General features: G+C 39.0%; 2 protein-coding genes across 2 annotated transcripts in view; one reads left to right on the top strand and one right to left on the bottom strand.

Moving 5' to 3' along the window:
• Positions 1-26,829, top strand: part of ADRB2 (adrenoceptor beta 2) — a 73,214-nt gene that overhangs the window by 40,793 nt on the left and 5,592 nt on the right. The window lies entirely within an intron of this gene.
• SH3TC2 (SH3 domain and tetratricopeptide repeats 2) overlaps positions 13,976-26,829 on the bottom strand; it is a 144,368-nt gene continuing 131,514 nt past the window's right edge. The window contains exon 19 of the mRNA XM_058173411.1: positions 13,976-14,044. Within this exon, the coding sequence (XP_058029394.1) occupies positions 14,020-14,044 (25 nt within the window). The 3' untranslated portion in view covers positions 13,976-14,019. The remainder of the gene's footprint in view (positions 14,045-26,829) is intronic.

Here is a 26,829-nt window from a genome sequence, read left to right on the forward strand (position 1 = left end):
TACACTCCCTCTTGAAAGCCAATTGAGAAAGGGCATTATGAACCACAGAAGAAGCTCTTTCCACAGCCTTTCAAACATTTCACTTTTCTTCTTTTTATGATGTAGAGGTAAAAGCAGCTTTCTAAGCACCTTAAGTCAACTGCAGGGGTGATATTTTCTGTACCACCTGGGTGAACCAAGGGAAATTAGGCAGCCAAGTATTGAATAGTTGGTACCTCACTATGTTCCCTGGAAATTTCTCCTGTACATAAAGGGCTGAAACGGTTATTTCCAAGATTCATGTCTGAAACATTTCATGCTTGGGGAGTGCTCTAATAATAATAATAATAATTACAAGAGTGAATGCAATAGTGTGTAAATGGGTTTGGGGAACTAGACCTATCGACTCATTCTCATCTCGGAGTCTGTTCATCTGCCTATGTCTCTTCGTTTTTTTCAGTTATGCCAATCACCTAAGATTAGCTTGTTTCTATTGAACTGATCAGCCCAACTCTTTCCTTAGCCAGGATCTAGCCCTCAACCCTCTATTTCTCTTCAGCTGAGTACTGATAGTTGTTTCTTTCCAGCCAATTGGTTCATGCTCTTAAAAAAAAGAACAGAAACAAGTTGCCCAAGCTGGACAAGTAAATCCAAAGATGCATATTTTTTTTAAAAAAACAGAAAACCTAAAAGACTTATGTTTTGCATTCGCTTTTTTTTTAAATGTGAAAGCTAGACATTTCTTCCTGCCAGATTGAATATTAGTCAAGAGTCTCAAGTAAAAGGTATTGAGGCAGAAACGCTGATTGAGCAATGATAAATTAAGGAAACTTCAAATGTGAAGCTTTTCATAGAACAGCTGCAGCTTTCATGCAACTCTGTCAACACAGAGCATGTGATTTTGTGCTCTATTGGAACATTGCTGAACCTAGGCTAACACTTATTCCAAAGGCTTCTAATTTTTCAGTTCTTTGCTCACGATCCATTTCCCCATTTCCTTCCATATATTATTACGAGGACATTTTTTAAAAAAATGCCTAATGTCATTCTTCTGGTGGGGATTTTAGTCCTTTGTTTGCTCTGCAAAAGCCCAGCCCTAGGGGAAGCAGTACGACATGATCATAAGAAGCTGAAAAACCATGTGTTGAACCCATCAATACGCTGCACAGCACACATTGTAAACATTCCAGCTATCTTGACCTCAGTTTCAGTACAAAGATGAGCAATAGCTAGGCAAGATGGACAAGGCTCAGCTGAAAGGTTAACCTCTTTCCCTCAATTATTTAGCTTTTAGTCAGGGTTCTGGAATGTTTGTACTTGTTGGGATTACTTACATTAAGCCTTTAGTTAAATAGAAAGGTACGCTGCAAATAGAATGAATAAATATTCACAGCCATAGGCAATCTGTAGAGGCATCTGATTTATGGTTGCTTAGTTGGAGAAAGGACTTCTCCATTATCTAGTTCAGTGCCTCATTGAAGAGTCCATCTGGCTGAAGCTACTGACAGCCTGAACAGGTCAATCCAGCGTTGGTCCTCCATTACTGACTGGGATGGTTGAGGTTCAGCCTTTCAACTGTCTAATTCAATGCCTAAAGATCCTACTACTCAGATATTTGCTACTGTTACTGAGCAATAAGTTGGACTAGAAGACCCCCAAGATCTCTTCCAACTCTATTATTATGCTCTGTTCTACTTCCTGGCACTCTGGGGAGTAGCAAAATTGACTGTGGCTTTCACTTCTCATGGTGCTTCATGGTGCTTCATCCATCTATCCATCCATCCATCCATCCATCCATCCATCCATCCATCCATCCATCCATCCATCCATCCATCCATCCATCCATCCATCCATCCATCCATCCATCCATCTATCTATCTATCTATCTATCTATCTATCTATCTATCTATCTATCTATCTATCTATCTATCTTTCACATTTTTGAACCATGCATCTCCCTCGGACAGGGACTCTGGGTGGTGTACAATGAAATATTAAAATACAAAAACAGAATACAAACGTTTAAAAAATTAAAAAGAGGTGATTAGAAACTGTTAAAATTAATTGAACATTGAGGATTTTGGGGGACTAGCCAGCCCCATGGCTACGTGCTCCTCTGAGTTCCCCAACTAAGGCCACAGAGCCATGTTTTAACTCCTTTTTGGAAGGCCAGGAGAATGGAGATCTGAGTCGCCTCCAGAGGGTGTGGGCAAGGCCAAGAAGGCTCTTTTCTTGGACCCCACCAGTTGAACTTCTTTAACTGACAGGATCTACTGTATAACATACCTTCCCTGCCTGACTGGGTGGATGAGCCAGTGTAATGGAATGAAGGCGGTTGTGTAGGTAACCTGTTCCCATACAAAATAAGACCTTGAATTGAATACCTTGAATTGAACCTGGAAGCAAAGTGGCACCCAATGCAGTTCACAAAGCAAAGGTATTACATGTATCCTTCTTTGGGCACCCAAAATTGCTTCTGCTTCTTATCCTATGCACTTATAAATATGTATTCCCCCAAGACGACCTCAATTCCTGGTGGCTTCACAAAGTTCTCTATGCAATGTTCTTGGCAAAGATATCTGTGTGTTTTGCTGTTGCCACATTCTGGCATATGCTCTCAACTTCCATTCTAGTCTCTAATATTCTGAGATTTCCTGATGGTCCCTTGTCCACATATTAATCGGATTTGACCCTGCCTAGCATTTTCATTTGTTCATGATCATCCAAGATTGATTAAGTGCTGTCAGCTGTTCTAAGTAAACTTCCTATTGGGTCCTCCTAAAACATGTTCACAGTACTGTGTTTCAGGAGGGTTTCCCTGTAAGTCAGGAATGAGGAAGTTTTTCAGAGAATGCTATGTTACAGTACAGCAACATCTGGAAAGTGACAGGTGTCTCACTTCTATTCCAAGTAGCCTCTGACCCGGCGTAAATCTCGGCTGGCCCCCTGGTTTTCTGAGGGGCTGAGGGAGATGAAACGCCGGAGAAGACGCCTAGAGAGTGTTTGGAGGTCCAGCCGTTCCGAAGCTGACCGAACACTAGTTAGGTCTTATTCTAGGACCTACCTAGTGGCAATGAGGGAGGCGAAGCGTTCTTACGCTTCCACCCTCATTGCGTCGGCAGATAACCGCCTGGCAGCCCTGTTTCGGGTGACCTGCTCTCTCCTGCATCAGGAGGTGCGGGATGACCCATTGCAGGGACATGCTGAGGAGTTTAGTGGTTATCTATACGATAAAATCGTTCAGCTCCGGGATGGCTTGGACCGAAATTGGGATGATCCGGATGAGAGGGCGGAGTCGCGTCTTGTGGAGATTGTTTGGGATGAGTTTGACCCTGTGGTTCCCGAAGACGTAGACAGGTTGTTGGGGAGGCTGCATGCCACGACATGTTTACTGGACCCGTGCCCTTCCTGGCTGGTGCTGGCCTCTCAGGAAGTGACACGAGGCTGGCTCCAAGGAATTATTAACACTTCTTTGTTGGAGGGGGTTTTCCCTGCCGCCTTGAAGGAGGCGGTGGTGAGACCCCTCCTCAAGAAGCCTTCCCTGGACCCAGCTGTTTTAGGTAATTACCGTCCGGTCTCCAACCTTCGCTTTATTGCGAAGGTTGTAGAGAGTGCTGTGGCACGACAGCTACCCCAATACCTGGATGAAGCCGTCTATCTAGACCCGTTCCAGTCCGGCTTCCGACCCAGATATAGCACGGAGACAGCTTTGGTCGCGTTGGTGGATGATCTCTGGAGGGCCAGAGCCAGGGGTTATTCCTCTGCTCTGGTCCTGTTAGATCTCTCGGCGGCTTTTGATACCATCGACCATGGTATCCTGCTGTGCCGGTTGGGGGGGTTGGTAGTGGGAGGCACCGTTTATCGGTGGTTCTCCTCCTACCTCTCTAACCGGTCACAGACAGTGTTGACAGGGGGGCAGAGGTCGACCGCGAGGCACCTTACTTGTGGAGTGCCACAGGGGTCGATTCTCTCGCCCCTCCTGTTCAACATCTATATGAAGCCGTTCGGTGAGATCATCAGTGGCTTCGGGGTGAGATATCAGCTGTACGCTGACGACACTCAGCTGTACTTTTCCACCCCGGGCCACCCCAACGAAGCTGTCGAAGTGCTGTCCCGGTGTTTGGAGGCCGTATGGGTCTGGATGGGGAGGAACAGGCTCAAGCTCAATCCCTCCAAGATGGAGTGGCTGTGGATGCTGGCACCCCGATACAGTCAGCTGCAGCTGCAGCTGACTGTTGGGGGCGAGTTATTGGCCCCAAGGGAAAGGGTGCGCAACTTGGGTGTTCTCCTGGATGCACGGCTGTCGTTTGAAGATCATTTGACGGCCGTCTCCAGGAGAGCCTTTCACCAGGTCCGCCTGGTTTGCCAGTTGCGCCCCTTCCTTGATCGGGATGCCTTATGCATCTATGAACTCATGCTCTCGTTACCTCTCGCCTGGATTATTGCAATGCTCTCTACATGGGGCTCCCCTTGAGATGCACTCGGAGGCTTCAGTTGGTCCAGAATGCAGCTGCGCGGGTGATAGAGGGAGTTCCACGTAGCTCCCATGTAACACCTCTCCTGCACAGACTGCACTGGCTACCTGTTGCCTTTCGGGTGCATTTCAAGGTTCTGGTTACCACCTTCAAAGCGCTCCATGGCTTGGGGCCTGGGTACTTACGGGACCACCTGCTGTTACCTCATGCCTCCCACCATCCCGTACGCTCTCACAGAGAGGGACTTCTCAGGGTGCCATCCGCCAAACAATGTCGGCTGGCAGCCCCCAGGGGAAGATCCTTCTCTGTGGGGGCTCCTACTCTTTGGAATGAACTTCCCCCTGATTTACGCCAAATACCTGACCTTCGACCTTTCGCCGCAAATTGAAAACATATTTGTTTATTCGCGCGGGGCTAGCTTAAGCTTTTTAAACTGTTTAGTTTTTAAATTTTAAATTCTATTTATGTTTTAAATTGGGGTTTTTAGATTTTATATATTTTAATATCTCGGCCAATTGTGTAATAAGTTTCTTAATTTAGTTTTTAAATTGTATATTGTGTATGTTTTTTAGCCTGGCTGTACACCGCCCTGAGTCCTTCGGGAGAAGGGCGGTCTAGAAATTCAATAAATAATAATAATAATAATAATAAAAAGTAAATTTGTTTAAACTTGTTATCTTAAACTTTACAGACTTCACTTTTGTTAAGATGGAAAACTTCCAGAGTTACCTGCTACAATATATCTTCTGCATGGGAAATAATCACTAGATTTAGCAAATCCTGAATGTACTTATTGTCCCCTCTGAAATATTTCATCATGTGTCCTGCAAGCTGTACCATGAAAAGATTTCCTTGGATTTACTGTACATTCTTAGGCCTGATTTGAACCAAATACATTCCGTGTTGTCTATTAGTCTTGGGAATTTGATTTCAATATTTTAAGCCTGTGTAATTACATAACATTAGGCAACTTGGTCCTTGAGTGTTGAATCACTCTCGTGCAAAACCGTCTGCAATCATCAACGCTTTTAACCAGCTTACTGTGCTGCATTTTGATCTGGAATCTCAGTTATTTAGAAAGTATCCTGTGTTTTCTGGCAGTTGCTAGAGCACCCATGTTGTCTCGTTTGTTGAACATTGTCTGCGAATTAACTGTACCTTTCTAAACTTACAACTATATTTGAGGTAGCACTTCTGCCTCATGGAAATTACTTATCAGAAGCAGAGAGCCTGCATTCTTAAATGATGATGATGATGTCTGTAGAAGAGCTGGTGAAGGAACAAAAAGTTTGGATAACCTTCTAATAAAAACCCAGAATTCCCAGTCAGCCTGATCAATGTTGGCTGAAAAATTTGAGAACTAAACATATCTAGATGGTGTCTGTTAGGAAGAAATGATTTAGACAAAAGGTTGCTCATGAATAATGTTATAAATCAGAGGAGAGGAGGATTTTTTTTTTGGTTTTTTTTTACAAAGGGTTCAAGCAGATGGGTTCCACTCAGTTACTGAGTGGTATAGCTGAAAATATTCATAAAAATCACTTGAACTTCCTGTTCCAGTATTCTATTGGCTGTTGTAGGGGGTCATAGCCGGCTCTGTAGGTTGTCTGAGCTAAGTTTGGTTGAAGCCTGGAGGGTAATGCAATGTCCCCAGGAGATTGTGCAACGTGGTGGGAGCTCTGCTGCTAGATGGTAGAGGGTTAATCCTATTATGTCCTGAGGGGTCATGACTTAATCCCATTATCCTGGAGCTGGAGGTCTTTTGTTTTGTAGATAGGCTAGCCCAATCATTCTCAAAATATCTGTTGTGGGTTATTAAGAAGTCTGTAACAGACTTCTGTAACAGAATCATCAGTGCTTGGAATACTTTACCTGACTGTGGTCTCTTCTCATAATCTTAAAAGCTTTAACCAAAAACTTTCTACTATTGACCTCACCCCATTCCTAAGAGGACCATAAGAGGCGTACATAAGTGCACAAACGTGCCTACCGTTCCTATCATATTGTTTTTCTTTTCTTCTTCATATATATATATATATATATATATATATATATATATATATATATATATATATATATATATATATATATATATATATATATATATATATGCTTATAACTCCTAATATTTACTCAAATATGTGTTTATATACTATATAATCTTTTTGTATGATACCTACATGTATTGTTGTGACGAAATAAATAAATAAATAAAATAAAGACTTGAGGGCTGCTTTATGTCTCCAAGAGCATGTTTCTCTGTATCTCCTTTAGGGAAATATAATATTCTGCCTTTTTATTATTTCCTAAAACATTTCATTATTCTGGGAGCGGGTGGCCTTCCACAATTGAAAAAAGAAGAGCCCTCTGTCTCTCCGTCCCCCACCTTTTTTATTTTATTTATTTATATATTTATTTTATTTGTCACAACAGTATATATAATCATAAGCATGAAATAACTATACGATATATAAACATAAATATAATCATAAGTATGTAATAACTATATGAAATTGGATTTTATTTAGAGGCACTGAGATTTCTTCTTCTGTCCTAAAGAGAACCCAGTTGATTGACAGAATCACGTTCTGACTAGAGTGACATCATCCCAGGCTAGAGTTCAGGAAACTGATGTTCTCTCTTTTAGTACAAATCATTAACAAATCACCCCAAAAGGATGTGGCGAGTTTTGAAATATCTGTGCAAATGGCTCCTGCGTTTTGTTCAGCCCTGTTATTAAATGCGGTTACCAAAAAAAGCCTAGGGATGCCTATGGTGCATTCGGGCTCCTAAGTGTGGGTGTTACTATACTCCACCCAGGAAATCCAAGTCGAGACTTGTCTTCTGTTTATATTTTAGAATTTGGATTCTCAGCCCGGCTGGTGGGGTGACAGCAGGCTGCTTTCAGCGAGTTGCGTGAGAGGCTGCGCTTGGCATTGTAAAATCCAACCTGTAACATCTCGTCCTGTGATTTTCAAAAGATGAAATTGGTCAAGCTTGGCAGGTCGTAAATGAGTTCCTTATGAGCATGCTGTAATATTCTCATGCAGCCGTGGCAAAAGCTGCACAAAAGCAGTAAACCTGTTGACCAGTTTTTTATATGGTTTATGGAAAAACAATAGGAATGATTATTAAGTTGAAATGAGCTTTTTTAAAAATTAAACATTGTGATCTCCTTCCTATCTATATAACTGTATAATTTTCTAGGCATAACCTAGTTCAGACCCAAGGCAAGGCATTTGAGTGTTTACATCAAACTCAAGTATATGAATCTGCTTTAATGGTTTATCATAATGTATAGAACCATTAAGCTGGTAGAATTACAGCTGTACCTGTAGAAAAAGCTGCTTTTACTTGGCTATAGGGAAACTCTTCTTTTCTTAATACTGCCATTAATGGTACGGGCCTTAGTATACGAAGTAGAATTGCGCCACCAGGAGGTGGCATCTCTGTAGGTATTAAATAATTTATGATCACAAGAGTGCAGGAAGAAAATGATGATGCTTGGGGTGAATCTGAGAACCAGCTGCTCTTGGACCCCCAAGAAATGAAGCGAGTCGGAAGAAGCAGAAATCTTTAGAATCCAGGCAAAAGAATCTAATGGATCAACAGCAGAATGAAGTGCTCTTTACCAAATATTAAGTTCCATGAATATTTTATGCCACATAATAATTTTTGTTGTCGTTAATCGTGAAGTCATGGCCGACCCATTGTGACCCCATGGACAATGTTCCTCCAGGCCTTCCTGTTCTCTACCATCCCCCGGAGTCATTTAAGATCATGCAGACTGCTTCAGTGACTCCATCCAACCACCTCATTCTCTGTCGTCCCGTTCTTCTTTTGCCCTCAATCATTCCCAACATTAGGCTCTTCTCCAATGAGTCCTTCCTTCTCATTTATTTTATTTTTTATTTTATTTTTTGAATATACATCAATATCAATACATGAACAGTGAGGCATCTGCGTATCATTCATTTGAATACAAGTAGTAATGATAGTATTAATATTATTTGTTATTTAACTCATACTTATGTAATTGTAATAATGTTCTTATACATATTTGTATTAAAATATAAGCCCTCATTATTTAATTGTTCAACATTTTAGTCCCCCATTCTAATAATAATAATAACAGCATCGTTAGAATGTACATAGAGTTCTTCCTTCTCATTAGGTGGCCAAAGTATTTGAGTTTCATCTTCAGGATCTGGCCTTCTAAAGATACTTATATCTTTAGAAGGCCATAATATACATAATAATTAGGGATAGGTAATTAATTCTTCACGTTAACAAGTGTGAAATGTAAGAGTGTTCGTTTTGTCTGGCATTAATCTACACATTTGCTTTACTTTTTATTTTAAAAAAATCAATATATCCTAAAATGTTTGCAAAATGTGCGTCTGTTTCTGCGTGTGTGTGTGTGTGTGTGTGTGTGTGTGTGTGTGTGTGTGAGGGGGGATGTTTGCAGAGTGTTTCAAATGTGCAAGAAAAAAATAAAGATATAGTTCCCTGATTTTTTACCTTAGTCTAAATGCTGTGATTTGGGATAGTTCATATCAAATTATTACATTTTAGAGATAATGCCTTGTCATAACATCCTAGGTGAGAGTCTATTGAACAAGAAATAATATCACATATAAAGCAGTAATAATCTTACCTCTTCATCAGTCTGCTATTACATACAATATTAGTCATTTTTTTCACTCTATAGTAATACAAAGAAAAAGTGAAATATATCTGAATACAAACTGTTGGAGGGCAAGATTTGGCCCTAAAATTGCCATACTTATGCATGAGTTTAGATTATGATATGATATTGTAAATTAGAATTGAACAGGATTCTTTCCCCTGTTTTAGTAAAATGCATAATTTCAGCAAACTAAATTTAGTGTGGTAGCATGGAGGAAGCAGGAGTACCTTTTATCCTAGTTAGTGGGAGTGGGGGAAATAAATTAATAGAACAACACAGAAAATCTACCTCATTCCAGGCATACCTTAACGATTGCCTGGAATTGAATTCTGTTAAAGACAACTTATTTAGAAATCAAAGGCAATAGGCCATGCTTGACAGAGGACATCTTTTTGGAGGCTGCAAACATTAGTTCAATGGTCTAAGACAGGTGCTGTGCATCTCTGTTCCTATAGAACAGCTCATCTCGGGGAGGTCTTTAGCTGAGCTGAGGAAGCTTTGGCTCAGCTTCTGCTTCAGAAGAAATGCTGCCCAATTAATTTTGCTGTGTGGCCTTTGGAGTGGCAGGATGGGCGGTTTCTCATGGGCAGGAACTCCCATCTTGTCCTAGCTCCTGGGATTTCCCCTCTTCTCCTGAAGACCAGTTATCCTTGTGTTTTGCTAACATCCTACCCACCAGTGACAGAAGCATTGCAGAGCAGGGCAAGTACAGTGCTGAGTGTCTGGGAGCAAATGAAGTGCGTGGCTATATTGAAGAACTTCAAATTGGTTGCTGAAGTGGGGAGTGAACCATTCCAGGAAGGGGTGGTGGTGAAGTAAACTGTTTTGGAAGTCAGGCTGAATGGCAGAGAGGGAGAGGGAATAAAATGAGCTGAGGAATAGCCCCACCTATAGTTCCCCTGTTTTATTTCGTGGCCTTTTTGTCATAGTTTTGCTAAGAGTAACTATTCTATGTAAAATGCTTAGAGACCTAAGCATTTGTATTTAGATACAAATAGCCTTGTATCTTCCCCCACACGGAAAAAAACGCTGAAAAAGTATAAGTGTGATGGATTCTCTGAAGAGAAGATAATTTTGGGTTGTTTATTTCATACCCATAATCCACATATGAGAATGAGAGAGAAAGAGTTTTTATATGTTGGGTGCTGTTGCAAGACCAAGTAATTATTACATAGCTAGCAGCTTATATAACACATAAACACTAAGGGCAAACAATGCTGCAATAGTAATAGCAGTAGTGATGATGATGATTTTTTTTGAGGTACATTATATCTCAATTTAAATCCAAAGATAAATCATGCTTAGGGTGACCAACAATAAAAAGGAATATAAAGAATAAATTAATTAAAAACACAATGAAAACAAAATTGATTTAATAATGCTAACCTAATATTTAAACAACTAAAAATGCAAGCACTGGAATGAGCCATAAGCCTTGAGGCCTTTTTTGCAACAGAGTGGAAACCAGTCAGAATACCAGGGAGTGTTTTTCCAGAGTTTGGAAGTGACTTCACACGGGATGTTCCCACTGGCCTGAAAAGAATGAAAACTATAGATATCATTCTTAATAGCTTCTAATCTTCCTGGTACGGTTCTAATTTTAGTATATGTGCTGCTGAAGGAAGTAGGAGACCCCTAATATCTGAGAAGGCTTCTATTAAGGCTTTCCTCAAATATTTACCAATCCTGTTTGGCTGTTTGGAACTTGACATGTTAAAGCCAACAGCTTAAGCAAAACCCAAAGGTAATTGGCAACCAGAAGGGATCTTGCAGCAGAGATGTAATCTTACTCTTAATCCTCTAATGTCAACATAATTAACTCATTAGTTTAGCCTTCCTAGTGCAGAAAAGGCTTTAGGATGCTGCTCCTATGATCTCTACAGCTAGAGGCCAAGGATAAGGCATTAATTTAGCCCATGATGAGGCAATCCTGTATTTGCCAATGGAATGGGAATAGGAAAGGTATTATATATACTGTTTCTTTATTCTGAATTTATGTTCTACCAGCACTTGCACTTAGCCCTTACAAATCCCTGCCATTCTTTTAATATTTGGCCTGATGGATAAAAATCAAATATTTGAGAATATATATATATATATATATATATATATATATATATATATATATATATATATATATATATATATATATATATATATATATATATATATATATATATATTTTCCCAGAGAATATTGCTCCCAGAAGCACGAAGCTGAAGCCTGAAAATGGCGAATGAGGCTTCAATTTGAGAAAACCCGAATAACCAAAGATCTACATATATATATATATATATATATATATATATATATATATATATATATATATATATAAAATAGGTCTTTGGTTGTTGGGTTTCTGTGCTCTGATTGGATGGGGGTTTCTGTGCTCTGATTGGATGGGGGTTTCTGTGCTCTGATTGGATGGGGGTTTCTGTGCTCTGATTGGATGGGGGTTTCTGTGCTCTGATTGGATGGGGGTTTCTGTGCTCTGATTGGATGGGGGTTTCTGTGCTCTGATTGGCTGGGGTGTGTCCTGTGTTGGTGGGGGCTTGGTTGTGCTCAATCTAGTCTGTGCTGCAGGGGATTTGAGCTGGTGAGCTGCATAGCTGTTGTTTATATATATATATATATATATATATATATATATATATATATATATATATATATATATATATATGTAGATGTATGTATATATATATAAAATTGTATTTATGTCATTTACATACATTAATACATAGCAAACTTTTCTCTTTCAGGGTAAGTAATGATATGCAAAGAGTGAAAAACGAGTAAAAGATAATAAGACAAAGAAGTTAAAGTGTGTAATAAGAAAAAAAGAAAGAATTATACCTAGTTCTGGCAAACCATTTACTGTCTATCCTTGCAAACCATCATCCACATATGTGTGGCATAACCAGATACAATCATCAACATATGTGTGGTATAACCAGATTTAAAATAAAAGTGGAACTTAGTGATATTATCTTATCTTAAAAGCAAAGAGACAGCTTTCTTCTGCCATGATAAAATATATTTTCAATGTAAAAAACAGATTAGGAGGAAAAGGAGTGCCATGTGGAAATCTTTGCTAATCATCAATCAGAAAAATGCTTAAATAATGAATTTACAGGGAGACATTTCTGTTGTTGATACCTATGCTGAAAATCAGTGCACTGTTAGGGTTAGAATGTTAATCAGCCTTCCGCATGCGGATGCCTTCTGGATGTCCTTGAATTATAGTTTTCATAATTCTCTGGCAACTTATCCAATGTGGAGAAGGTTGAGCTAGGTAACACCAACTTATATCTTGCCTGGAACATCTACTGAGACTCTAGCTGATTACTTGTCTCCAACAATAGTTGAGTAAGTTCTGAAATGAATATGCATGACTGTACTGATCAGATAACATAGGCAATCACTTTCCATTTCATAGAGAAATACCATTTTGCGTAATGATTACCATTCCTGACTGCTGAGAGTCCTGGATAAATAAAATTTTATTGAGAATTATTCTGAGACTCCACCCCCCCCTTAATGAGAACTCAATATGCAAATGTTTTAAACAAGCAGATAAAACAAGTCCAATCTAATGCAGCTCTACATTGAAGAAATTTCTATTTGGTTCATATAACTGCACAGACCAGCTTCCCAAGTCCAATACATGCCACTCACAGAATGTGACTGGTCTGGGTGATGGAATCCTAGATGTGGAGCAGACCTGAAGGGGTTCTGGTTTAATCCCCTCCTTAATACAGACTTTACCATTCAGGAAGCACAACTACATTATTCTAGGACTGTGTTCTGTTTAACTGCTGCAGGTGGACTCAGTCCATCACCTTCCTAAGCAGCTTATTTTGTTGCCAAACAACATTGCTTGTGAAGATATTTGGCCTTTTGGTGACCTTGTGTGTAGAATAGAATAGAATAGAATTTTTAATTGGCCAAGTGTGATTGGACACACAAGGAATTTGTCTTGGTGCATATGCTCTCGGTGTACATAAAAGAAAAGATACTTTCATCAAGAAACATAAAATACAACACTTATTGATAGTCATAGGGTACAAATAAGCAATCAGGAAACAATATCAATATAAATCATAAGGATACAAGCAACAAGTTACAGCCATACAGTCATAAGTGGAAGGAGATGGGTGATGGGAACAATGAGAAGATTAATAGTAGTGCAGACTTAGTAAATAGTTTGACAGTGTTGAGGGAATTATTTGTTTAGCAGAGTATTTATTTATTTATTTATTTTTTCACATTTGTATACCGCCCTATCTCCCTAGGGACTCAGGGCGGTTCACAGGCAAATAAAAAAGGTACATATAAATACAGAATAAAATATCCATTAAAAAACTTATTTGATATAGCCAAATAATTAAAAAACAGTATATATAATAAAACCCATTAAAATCTAAATTTAAAATCTAGTCCAGTCCTGTGTGAGTGATGGCGTTCGGGGAAAAAACTGTTCTTGTGTCCAGTTGTTCTGGTGTGCAGTGCTCTATAGCGTCGTTTTGAGGGAAGGAGTTGAAACAGTTTATGTCCAGGATGTGAGGGGTCTGTAAATATTTTCACGGCCTTCTTTTTGACTTGTGAGGACTTTGTATTGTGAGGACAGTATACAGGTCCTCAATGGAAGGCAGGTTGGTAGCAAGTGTAATGGTTTGAATTGTTATTTTAAACTTTGTACACTGCCCAAGGTCACTGCAGTGAGATGGGCAGCCATAAAATTGTAGGTATGCATATAAGTATCACTAAATGAAGTTAGCTTAGTTTGGTAGGCCAATTCTTTTGGAAGCATAAATTCTGCATAGGAAATCTCCTTTTGTTCTCTCCATAGTCTTTGAAATTCCATTTCCAGTGTCCTCATAGGAAATTAGTTCTTTTGATTCTATTGTGAAAATGTAAAGTTTTGATTAATTGCGGTTTCCACTTCCTAACTGTCCTTAAAGTGGCCTTGTATGAGATATAGACATCCCTCTTGACAGCTACTGAACAAATTGTGAAAAGAAATTTACATGTGCACATTACATACTCATGCATCTATATATTAGCAAAACTCTTATGTTTCTAACTTTTAACTGGGAGAAATGGTATATCGTAAGGCAAAACCTTCTGAACCAAAGGTAACTTAGATGAGCTAGCTTACGGAATACATACAAAATCCAGGACCTATGGCTTCCATGGAATTGAAATTTGGCAAATGTTATAAAACATTTTATGACATAATACAAACTATCATAAAACATTTCCTATGGTGGACTGCTGATGTTTGTGCTATACAGTTCAAGAGGGGCCATTTTCAAGGCAGATACATCTCTGAATATCTCCCTGAAATTTAAAGAAACATTAATGTACATTAGAGTCTCTGCCATGGTAGAAGTCATTGAGGGTTTCCTGGTAAGAAAACATATCTGAAATAAGGAGCCAGTGGTCATGTAAGGAGCCACTTCAGTACTTACTCTTAAATGCATTTGTTGCAAAGATACTATTCAAGGTTTATCAGATCTGCAAATGGTTGCTCATAACCTGCTCAAACTGGAGATTATTCTGATTTGAGAGATCCCATATTCTGTAGATTAAATAACAGTAATCTTGAATGTGGGTGTCATCCAGTGGTAGGTTATTCCCGGTTCTGTCCAGTTCTTTAGAACCAATAGTAAAAGCAGTGGGAGCGCCCCCCCCCACCTGCTCGGACGTCATAATTGATGATCTGCGCATACGCAGAAGTGTGCACACAAGCGCAAAGTGAACAGCACACGTGCTCCCGTTGCAAACTGGTAGTAAATGTAAGTAGAACCCACCTCTGGTGTCATCAGTAATGTAAGAAAAACTGGGAGATGGGAAAAGTTCCTGAAAATGTCTTCTATAGTGATACATTTTTGTAGATAGAAGAATACCTCTAATTTCTGAAGTTTTGTTTGTTCACACTGGGGTCCTGCATGGGGATAGACTGACTTAAGGGATCAGATATTTATAACAACTACTAATTGTTTAAGGATAGTGCTAGCAGACATTTTAAAGACTGCATAGTTTTCCTGCAATCTTGATTCTAGAGAAAGTAACCTTAACCACAAGGAAGAGAAAATAAGAAAGCAGAATATATAGCACATTAGATCACTGTAAAGAAAACTGAGTGTTCTTGGTAGCAAAATAATTATTCAGCTCCAAAGAATTCAGTTTAATTACCTCCTCTGATGTTAGAGGAAGTAGATCTGTAAATTACAAAACTCAACTTGACAAAATCATTGGCTCCAAAGAGCAAGCCAGCTAGATGAGCAGAGGACAAAAGTGTTTATTTGCATTTTATAGAATAATGAAATAGTTGCTTCATTTGCTTAATGTTTTTTTCCTAAGTCACCATCGGAATGCCCTCTTTTATTCCCAAGTCACTATAATCCACTGAAAGAGTCATTTATCCAGATGTCTGGTCTATTATCATCACACTAGGTTTTTGAAGCAACATTTAGATTTAGGGCTAAAATGCTTTCTCTACATGAGGCTGATAAATCCTTCAAATTTCAAAGATAGCTATTCAAGCTGTGAAAGCTCCAGCTACAATAGTGAGTTCAGGAGGTGGGCATGAATAATATGCTCCAAGTAGCTTTAAATATATTTTTTTAAAGACAGTACATGTGACTGCTGAGGACAGGAACAGGTTTAATTAACTTTGTAGTATTTGGTGCTCTCTAAGCTTGTTTTTTTGCTTGCAGATGTTGCACATCATCAGTGCTAGAGAGTGTAAGGTTTGCTCTTTGTATATGGTAGCTTGTCCTGCCAGTTGGTGGAGTTTTTCTCCTTGGTAGTTCTTGATTGTTTTTCTGGTGTTAATTCCTCCTTATCTGGGTATTGGTTGCCAGAGAGTTGCCAGAGCAAATGGTCTGTTTCTTTCGTTCTTAGCTTTTTGTAATTATCTCTTTGAATGATGTGTTTAATAGATTGTGCTGTAATGGATTGAATGGTCAGGCATTTTCTGATAAGGTTGTATAGGTATCCATTTTGTGTGGAAGTTGTTGTGTGTTGAAGTTTGTTTCCTTTTTCTTTGTTCTGGGTTGCTGGAATGCGTTTGTACTAGACAAGTACAACCAGCACAAGCTACATCAAAACATTTCAGAAACAACCAACAGATTATTATAACTACATGGTATCGCTGTAGCACACATACTAACTAAAGCCCTCCAAAATACCTTAAGTAAACCTAAAGAGCCCAAAATAAAAATAAAAAAACCATGTCATTTACAAACATTCAGTGTAAGGACTCTTATAGCCATTATGTAGGACAGAGAGGCAGAAGTCTAGCAGAACGCATCCATGAACGATCAACAGCAATCAGAATACAAGATGAACGTTCCTGAATCTTACAACCCATAGACATACTCAACCATCCTTTCCAATTGGAGAACAGTAAGCATCCTAGAACAGGCTAAATAAAAAAAAAAAAAGCGAGGGAATTTCTAGAAATGGGCCATTCAGACAAATCAGCCCTCAGTGGAGATAGAGATAAACCATATTTAAACACCATTCAAAAGAGACAGTACAAAAGCTATGAAGGAAACAAGCGGTGTGGCTCAGGCTGTAAGAAGCCTGTTATTAAAACACAGCTGCCTCCAATTACTGCAGGTTCTAGTCCCACCAGGCCCAAGGTTGACTCAGCCTTCCATCCTTTATAAGGTAGGTAAAATGAGGACCCAGATTGTTGGGGGGGCAATAAGTTGACTTTGTAAATATACAAATAGAATGAGACTATTGCTTTACACACTGTAAGCCGCCCTGAGTCTTCAGAGAAGGGCGGGATATAAATGTAAACAAAAAACAAACAAACAAACAAATAAAAAAGGTCAGCGCCCTTTTCTCCAGCAGCCGACACCCAGGATGAGGAGGGATTAACACTGGACCAACAGTCAAGCAGAACATATCCCATTCAAAGACCTTCCAAGGAGAAAATTACTCCCCACCAACACTGACGGAGCAAGCTAAAGTATTTAAACAGGGAGCAAACCCCACACTCACTCGAATTGGTAATGTTGCCAATCCCAGTCAAGTAATGCAACATCTACAAGCCAACATCCAAGCTCAGAGAGCATCAAGGACTCCACAGTTGAACCCCAAAGTACATATATTATTTCTTTTGGATATTTAATTCACTTGCAGTGCATTGTTAGGCATGTTAATCAGAAGCAAAACTCACTGCATTAAAAAGTGCTCGTTGATAAGTAACAAGGCTGCTGCCTTATAATAATTTCATTATGCAAAAGTCTGCATACGACATCTAAGTACATTCTCATAAAGAAATGAACTATTAACATTTGATAGCATTTGGAAAGAAATTAGCCGTTTGAACTGGAATAAATGGCCTTCACTTGCAAATCTGAGTCTTCGGAGAAGGGTGGTATAAAAATATGAATGAATGAATGAATGAATGAATGAATGAATGAATGAATAAATAAATAAATAAATAAATAAATAAATAAATAAATAAATAAATAAATAAATAAATAAATACAATGGATAAGTTGGATTTCTGGGATTCACACTATTCAAGTTTTCTGAAAATCAAATAACACATTCTGTAAAATGAGGTTGAGCCATTTATTCTTTGTTCATTCATCAGGAAATTCTATGGCTAGATTCACTCATCTCACAGCCTATAAACCATAATCCAGTAAAGCAGCCATGACTGTTTCCAGGGTCAACAGATAATGCAGAGGCTTCCCTGAAGCAGCCATGTGGAAAACAATGGTCCTGAAAAACACCATGGCTAGTTTAATGAGTCAGAAAAATAACACGGCTAGTTTAGAGGCTGCATTTTCATTCTTGGGTCTTCCAGCCCACCTCTTTTAAATCAAATCTGAAGCAATGTATTGTCTTAGTTAGCATTTGTTTTTGTTTTCTTTATCATGGAAGTCTTGTAGATTTCTTGAGACAGTCTGTCCGTCCCTGTTCAGCATCCATCTGAATCAGAGGTGGGATTCACTTACCTTTGCTACCAGTTCGCAAATGTGAGCGCATTCACAGAGCGTCAAAAATGGGACGTGATGACATCCGGGAAGGTGGGTGGAGCCTCCCGCCCCTGCCGCTACCAGTTTTCCCAAACCAGATGGAACTGGCTGAATACCACTACTGATCTGAATAAATAACTGCTCTTTACCCCAGTGTTTTCTCCTCAAAATAGGCAGTTCTTGTTTACTTAATGCCACTTTGATAGGGTTACAGTGAACCTGAATTTTCTCAAAATGCCTGCATAGAAAGGTTCATTTGGCTGCATGCAATTATATATATAACAACAGAGTTGGAAGGGACCTTGGAGGCCTTCTAGTCCTTAGCTCCTTAGTTCACTAATTAGCTCCTTAGTTCCTCAGGCACTTTTTTTTATGGTTAGACTAGATACATACTCCATATCATTCCATTAACAACTCAAATCTGGTATCCGATCATTTAGATCACAATGTCTCCTTTTCACAGATATTTTCACATTACTTTCCTGCCCAAGGACTCATCATGGGGAGATGAAGTGATTTCCAGAGTGATAGAAATAGAGTTAACACAATATGCTGCAATTCAAGCACTGACCTTGGACAGACAGCCACCCATTTCAATTCACTGAATGCCAGCAGTGGTTAACTTTCATAAATGAAGCTCACCAAGGACTTCATCTTCCTGTTTTTACCTGTTGTTATAAATACTGGGTTGCTTTTCATGTTGCCAGAGAAGGGCTTGGAGATCCTCTTAAGCAATCTGCCACTGCAAACAGTCTCAGGGAAGTCTACAGAAAGCTGGCATAGATAAAAGTCAGATACTTATAAATCTTGAAGAGCTAATTCTGATGTCCCTAAAGACCCGCAAATCACTCATACTTGTGGATTAAAGAACATGAATCTTTGTAACAAAGAAAAAAAAATCAGCGGGCAACCAAAACAATGAAATATGCTGGCTGATAATGGCATGCTGAAATATCAGAATAAATTGGCTAGTAGCATGAAAAGTGTCAGATAGGTACTATGGTCAGGGACTGAGGTAAAGAAAAGGAACTTCAACGCAGTTCAACTTCAACACAGTTCAACTTCAACCTCTTCCTCATGTCCTGACCTGTGAGAGGTCTTTGACTAATTTTATAGCATTAGTATTTAGTATTTAGTATTTATTGAATTTTTATACCGCCCTTCTCCCAAAGGACTCAGGGCGGTTCACAGCCAAGATAAAAACAATGATAATATACAGACAAAACAATAATTAAAAAACTTATTAGATTTATGGCCAAATTAAAACATTTAAAACCTTAAAAACCCCATAAAATTTGTATCAAATATTAAAATATTAAAAATATTAAAAACTATTTAAAATTCCTATGCCAGTCCTGCGCGAATAAACAGATACGTCTTCAGCTTGCAGCGGAAGGTCCGAAGGTCAGGCAGTTGACGAAGTCCAGGGGGAAGTTCATTCCAGAGGGTGGGAGCCCCCACAGAGAAGGCCCTTCCCCTGGGGGCCGCCAGTCGACATTGCTTGGCGGAGGGCACCCTGAGAAGTCCCTCTCTGTGCGAGTGTGTGGGTTGGTGGGAGGCATTCGGTAGCAGCAGGCGGTCCCGTAAGTACCCTGGCCCTAAGCCATGGAGCGCTGTAAAGGTAGTAACCAAAACCTTAAAGTGCACCCGAAAGACCACAGGTAGCCAGTGCAGCCTGTGCAGGAGTGGTGTTACATGAGAGCCATGTGCGGCTCCCTCTATCACCCACGCAGCTGCATTCTGAACCAACTGGAGCCTCCGGGTGCTCTTCAAGGGGAGCCCCATGTAGAGAGCATTACAGTAATCCAAGCGAGAGGTAACAAGAGCATTGACCTCTTCCTCATTTGCTCACAACAAGGACGTGCCCTAGTAATTTTAATATTAAAATTTATTATTTCTTAAATGTTTTAATATTAAGTACAATGTATTTAATATTAAATACGTTTAAGAAATAATAAATTGCTTTCCCCCCCCTTCCATGTCTTCATTATATTGCCTTCAACTCATTCCCAGCCCCTTCCTGGGGCAGCTTAAGAGTTTTCCCCTCTCTTTATGTGTGTGTGTGTGAGAGAGAGAGAGAGAGAGAAAGAGAGGTGGGGGGAAAGGGAGAGAGACGGACAGAGAGAAACAGAGAGATGGGTGGGGATGTTTTAAAGTTGTTTCTTTCTCTTTTCCTAACTTAATTTTTGCTTTGGATGGTGTTTGGCATCTTTCCCTGACCATTTGGCTGCTGATGGGATTAGCGGTTGGGATCTGCCAAACTCTTATAGGCCCCAGGGGCTGATGGAGGCATGCTTCTTCCCCTCTAGTCATAGGGCAGAGCCCTTCAAGGCCATTTTGGCTTGGGATGCTGGCGAGGCTAGAGCCCTGGCTTCTGCAGAGTCATACATCCATATAATGCCCAACAGGCATTTTTGGTTCTGCTTGTCAGACTTATACAGACTCTTTATAAACATAGGGTTTAGTGATTTTTTTCCATTAGAACTATTTTTAAACCAGGTTCTGTACAGAAGTCTCTTTCAATTAAGAAAGAGGGACTTGTTCTGCTAGCTGTGTTTTGCTGGTTCTGTCACCATTGGATATGTTATGGTTTTCTCCTACTTGTGCCAAGAAGGGATTTCATATGGCTGTATCTTTTTATGGTTTTTCAAAGTATTTACCAACATTAAAATGCTTTAATGTTTACCAATATTAAAATACATGTTCATAATTATATCTTTGCACACACCATTGAAATGTAGTCTATCCACTTGTTAATAGTTGAAAAATTAGCTACCGTACATATCTTGGCAGGCCTATAGATAAAGGGTTTCTATTATAACATGGGTGGTTTTAAATGGTGGGCATTGTTACAGTACAAGTTCACATGGCTCTTTAGTCATGATAACCTTAATATACAGGGATGTGATATCAGAACATAAACATTATGTTGAAAATATGCTTCATACACCCCTTATGTACTTGTTAGCATCAGATAAATATATCATCTAAAAGAAATCCGGGAATCTGATCACAAGGAAGTAACATTTCCCAGAAATATTCTAAACAACTAGTTAACTCTTAGGAATGACCCAGCTCTTTCAAATTCCATAAACAATTGCCTTACATCTGGAGAAGTATTTCCATCACATGCAGCCAAGTAGCTATAAAGTTTCTCGTTAATTCTTTTTAATATACAGTACAAGATTTGGATGTTGTTTATTATCACTATTAGAAATGTGATTTCCAGGCCAGCTAGTAAACTCAGTAATCAATTTTGTAATCTTTGATCTCTCGCTTGGTTTACCTTCATCCACCTTACTCTCTGTGTCATGTTCAAAAAAAAAAAAAAGGGGGTAAGCCATTGCTTGGTCTGAAAAATTCCACAAAATCTCATGGATGCATATAGAATAGAATTTTATTGGCCAAGTGTGATTGGACACACAAGGAATTTGTCTTGGTGCATATGCTCTCAGTGTACATAAAAGAAAAGATACGTTCATCAAGGTACAACATTTACAACACAATTGATGATCAATATATCAATATAAATCATAAGGATTGCCAGCAACAAGTTATAGTCATACAGTCATAAGTGGAAAGAGATTGGTGATGGGAACTATGAAACGATTAATAGTAGTGCAGATTCAGTAAATAGTCTGACAGTGTTGAGGGAATTATTTGTTTAGCAGAGTGATGGCCTTCGGGAAAAAACTGTTCTTGTGTCTAGTTGTTCTGGTGTGCAGTGCTCTATAGCGTCGTTTTGAGGGTAGGAGTTGAAACAGTTTATGTCCAGGATGCAAGGGATCTGCAAATATTTTCACGGCCCTCTTCTTGATTCGTGCAGTATACAGGTCCTCAATGGAAGGCAAGTTGGTAGCAATTATTTTTTCTGCAGTTCTAATTATCCTCTGAAGTCTGTGTTTTTCTTGTTGGGTTGCAGAACCGAACCAGACAGTTATAGAGGTGCAAATGACAGACTCAATAATTCCTCTGTAGAATTGGATCAGCAGCTCCTTGGGCAGTTTGAGCTTACTGAGTTGGCGCAGAAAGAACATTCTTTGTTGTCCTTTTTTAATGATGTCATCATCATCATCATCATTAAAAAAAAAACCCAGGCAAATAAATCAATTTGTTTACTCAAAATATATTTTTCCAAAATGCCTCCAGATCATTCTTCTCCAAGTAGATGAAAGGGAATGCAAAATTATGTACGCTGGAGAAAAGTCCTTTTCTCCTGACTGAATACAAAGGTCTAACTTGAGTTATTCTGCAGGGATGCAAATGCAGCATGAGGAAATAGGCAGATCAGTCTTTGAGGAGAGGTTGAGGTGGGAAAAAAACTGAACAGTATAGAAAATGTGATAAATAAATGCATGAATAAATAATGATTCATTATCTTGATGGGCCCCAGAATCCACAAAAGTTGCTGTACAAGAAAAGCCTCTGGCATGAACTTGTATGAAATATGGCAACAATTTGGCATTCCAATCATTAAGGTATTAGGATGGTTTCCAGGAATGAGGGTTTGGCTCCAGATTCTTTGGTCCCTCCCTTAATTTATTATGAATCAGCTCCTACCTTTGCCAAAATTAAGTTAATTGAAAAGGGATTTAGATTGAGCGTTTTGTCCTTTCTTTTTACTGGGCCATTCTCTGTTGATCAAATGAACAATAAAGGTAAAGGTAAAGGTTCCCCTCGCACATACGTGCTAGTCGTTGCTGACTCTAGGGGCCGGTACTCATCTCCGTTTCAAAGCCGAAGAGCCAGCACTGTCTGAAAACGTCTCCGTGGTCATGTGGCCGGCATGACTCAACGCCAAAGGTGCACAAAACACTGTTACATTCCCACCAAAGGTGGTCCCTATTTTTCTACTTGCATTTTTTACGTGCTTTAGAACTGCTAGGTTGGCAGAAGCTGGGACAAGTAACGGGAGCTCACCCCGTTACACGGCAGCACTAGGGATTCAAGCCGCCGAGCTGCTGACCTTTCGATCAACAAGCTCAACGTCCTAGCCCCTAAGCCACCGCGTCCCTTCAAATGAACAATAGGTTACTCATAATCAAATAATCATTAAAAAACCTATGACATCAAATAATATGGAACTCTTATTTGGACAACCTAACACTAAAATCTCTTTCAGTTACAAGAACTTATGGTGTTTCTCACATGATTGGTAATAAACTTGTGGTTTATAGTAATTATGGTGCTAACGCTTTTATCATACAGTATGTAACCAAGTGCAATAAATGATATTCCCCATATTCATTTTGCATTGACAGTTCCCTGAGCCACCCATTTCCCAGATTTAATTTTAAAACAGATGACTAATTTTTACAGTAGTGAGGAGGCACAACGTTCAATATATTGTTAGTTCTGCTCCATGAGTTACAAATTTTTTTTTGTTTACATTTCTCCAAAGACTCAGGGCGGCTTAGAGTGTGTAAGGCAATAGTCTCATTCTATTTGTATATTTACAAAGTCAACTTATTGCCCCCCCAACAATCTGGGTCCTCATTTTACCTACCTTATAAAGGATGGAAGGCTGAGTCAACCTTGGGCCTGGTGGGACTAGAACCTGCAGTAATTGCAGGCAGCTGTGTTTTAATAACAGGCTTCTTACAGCCTGAGCCACACCGCGGCCCTTAAAATGGATTTAAGCATGAGCTCCAGGGGCAGAATTCATTTTGCAAAACTGTGAAAGATGATAGGATTTCAGAAAGCTGTCCTCTTAAAACAATGCACCTTTGGCATCAGTGCAAATAAGATCTGGGATTTTGAGTACCAAGTATGCACATGTGTGCATACATACAGAGAGATAGTAAACACAAGTAAATTTTTATTTCACATCAGAAATAACAGATGAGTGGCAACCTGTATCTCACTCATTATATGCAGTTCTAATATGCACAAAGTACAATCTGTGTGAAGAAACAGCAGCCAGCCAGCTTTGCATATCACCCTCACCTCTTGTTGTATTGTGAATGGGAGGAAAGTGGGAAGTGAGCTAGCATTTTTATCAGTCACAATTTAATTTGATTAAAGGTCAAAGAAAGAGCTTTTTAAAATTCCCTATAGTTTCTTAGGGAAAGTCCACTTATTTTTTAGATTGGTTCTCCCAGGCGTCCCTGACACTGCAACAAAACAATGCAGTTGCATTTTTAACTTAGCTAAAAGAAGAGGATTTATAAGCATACTTTGAAATCTCCATTCATATACAGTATGCGCGTTAGTACTTTAGTTATGAAAGAGCAAAAAAGGAGCAAAAAAAGGAAAGATACAACTAAAGTTGTGAGCATATACACTCTGCACGTAAGCATGTGCTCTTCCTTTCCAGCTCCAAAAATGCCACAGGACTAGGGTAATAATCTGACCTTAATGCATTATCTCACCAGGCTGGGCATTGGGTTACAGATCTGAAATGCCATTGTTTTACCTTTAGAAATAATGTGATGCAATTTTGACCCCAGAATGTATCCAGATATAGAATGTGGATATTCTACATCTATTCCATTTTGCCCATAAACTTTCCCAAATACTGTATTTTTTGGAGTATAAGACGCAGCTTAGTTTTTGGGGAGGAAAATAAGAAAAAAAAATCTGCCTACCAGGTTATTCATCTGGCTAGAGTCCTTAGTCTGGTCAGCTTCAGCACATTAGTTTGCTGGTTTTTATCCCCTGCTTGGGGATAAAAAACAGCTTCTATAGCACAGCTGATCTTTGGAGAGAGAAGCAATGAGAAAAGCAGGCAAAGCACAGAGATCGCTTCACTCACTAGCGCCTTGTTAGGGCTGAAAAAAAGCTTTGAAAAAGCTACATTCAAAGTACAGCGCTCAAATTTTCAGCCTCTTTTAGGAGGGAAAATGTGCATCTTATATTCTGAAAAATACGGTAATACAATTGCACCATGATGCTCCACCAATAGAGTGTCATTATTAAAAAAAAATTAAGAGTACTATTATCACATCATTTTATTATTCATTTGCCTTTATTTGCTATCTCATTCCTGTCACCCAGCTCTGGAACCTTCCAGTCTATTTCATATGTGGATAAAATGTTTAAAATTGGAGTTATCTTCACACAAGTAGTTATGTGAATTAAAAAGATTTAATTATTGTAACTTGCCACTTAGCCTGCTTTGATACATACATCTGTAATTTTATTCCACATTATATAAACTACCTCCCATGACATGTAGAGGATCCAGATTTTCTACATATTTTAATATACTCAACAAGGCCAATTAATAGCACCCTTATTGTCCCCTTCTTTCACAAAAGTATAGAGTTTGGCACTCTTGTATAGCAAAGCAACAATCCTGAATTTATTAGAGCAGGCTATCACTACATTAGCAACAAGACTATTCTTTCCACTAACCAACCTTAAACTTTACAGAGCAAATTTCTAAGGAACAGCTGTTCCACTCTTCCATTTCTTATGTGTATACTCCTGTGAATGTTTGCTGAAGGTTTTGTACAATATAACTTCCTAGCTACAGCCAAGACACTGTCCATAGTCACCCATCTGTTCATGAATATTGCTTAATATAATAGAAGTGTATCACGGAATAAGTTATATAGTTTGGCTTCTGGGTTCTCTGACTGTTGACCTGTCTTCATAAACTGTTGACGTGTCTTCATAATTTTACCGGAGTTTGAAGAATTTATATTCTTTGAGAGACAAATTCCAGGAGGATAGTCATGATTGTTAGAGCAAACCAAACAAATGGAGTAGATCGAGGTTGCTTGAACTAGAACTCCCAACATTCCCCCATTGCAAGCCATATTAGTACCTATTGGAGATTGTAGCTCAACAGTTCTGTAATGACATAAGTCTGTAATGACATTGTAAAATAAACCTTAACCATCAGCAAATGTCATATTAATATAAAATTAATATTTTAATCCTTAGTTGCACATGACTCCTTTCTCTTCTGATAACAATTGTTTAACGAGAAATATGGTAGCTGTTATCTTCTACTACCTTATATTTATTAAACATTTGAGATAAGCTTTAAAATTTATTAGTGTGAGAGAGCTGGGGAAAGGAAATTCCTTCTCCAAATCCAACATGCAGATTGTTTCCTGATTTATAAAACAGCAGCTGTATTTCCCATTCCCTTGGAGCTGTAAATGGTCATGTTTTCTCTGACATGCTAGGACCCCCAATTGGCAAAGTTCTAATGTGCTCTATAATTAGGCGGAGATAAAAGTAGTTAAAAAGAAATTCTTAGATTATGCAAACCTTTTTAGTCCAAATGAAATTAGAATTAATGTAAATTAGTGTAACTGAGGCCAGCAGTACAAATTGAGCAGACAAAGTAGCTTTTGTGGTGAGCTTTAATAAATGTAATAAATATTATATAGCAATAGCATTTAGCCTTATATACCACTCTATAATGCTTTACAGTACTCTCTGTGTGGTTTACAGAGTCAGCATATTGCCCCCTACAATATGGGTCCTCATTTGACTGACTCGGAAGGATGGAAGGCTAGGTCAACCTTGAACTGGTCAGGATTGAACTCCTGGCAACGGGCAAAGTTTGCCTGCAATATTCTAACCATTGGACCACCAGAGATTTCTATATAACTGCCCATATATTTTTTTCTCCAGAAGATATGAAACAGGCTGACATATCTTATTTACAGTAAGTAAGTAATGTAAGAGGAAGTATTCTTTCTGAAAGAATGGGCCAGGA

This window comes from Ahaetulla prasina, chromosome 2 (genome assembly GCF_028640845.1).
Source record: "Ahaetulla prasina isolate Xishuangbanna chromosome 2, ASM2864084v1, whole genome shotgun sequence".
NCBI lineage: Eukaryota > Metazoa > Chordata > Lepidosauria > Squamata > Colubridae > Ahaetulla > Ahaetulla prasina.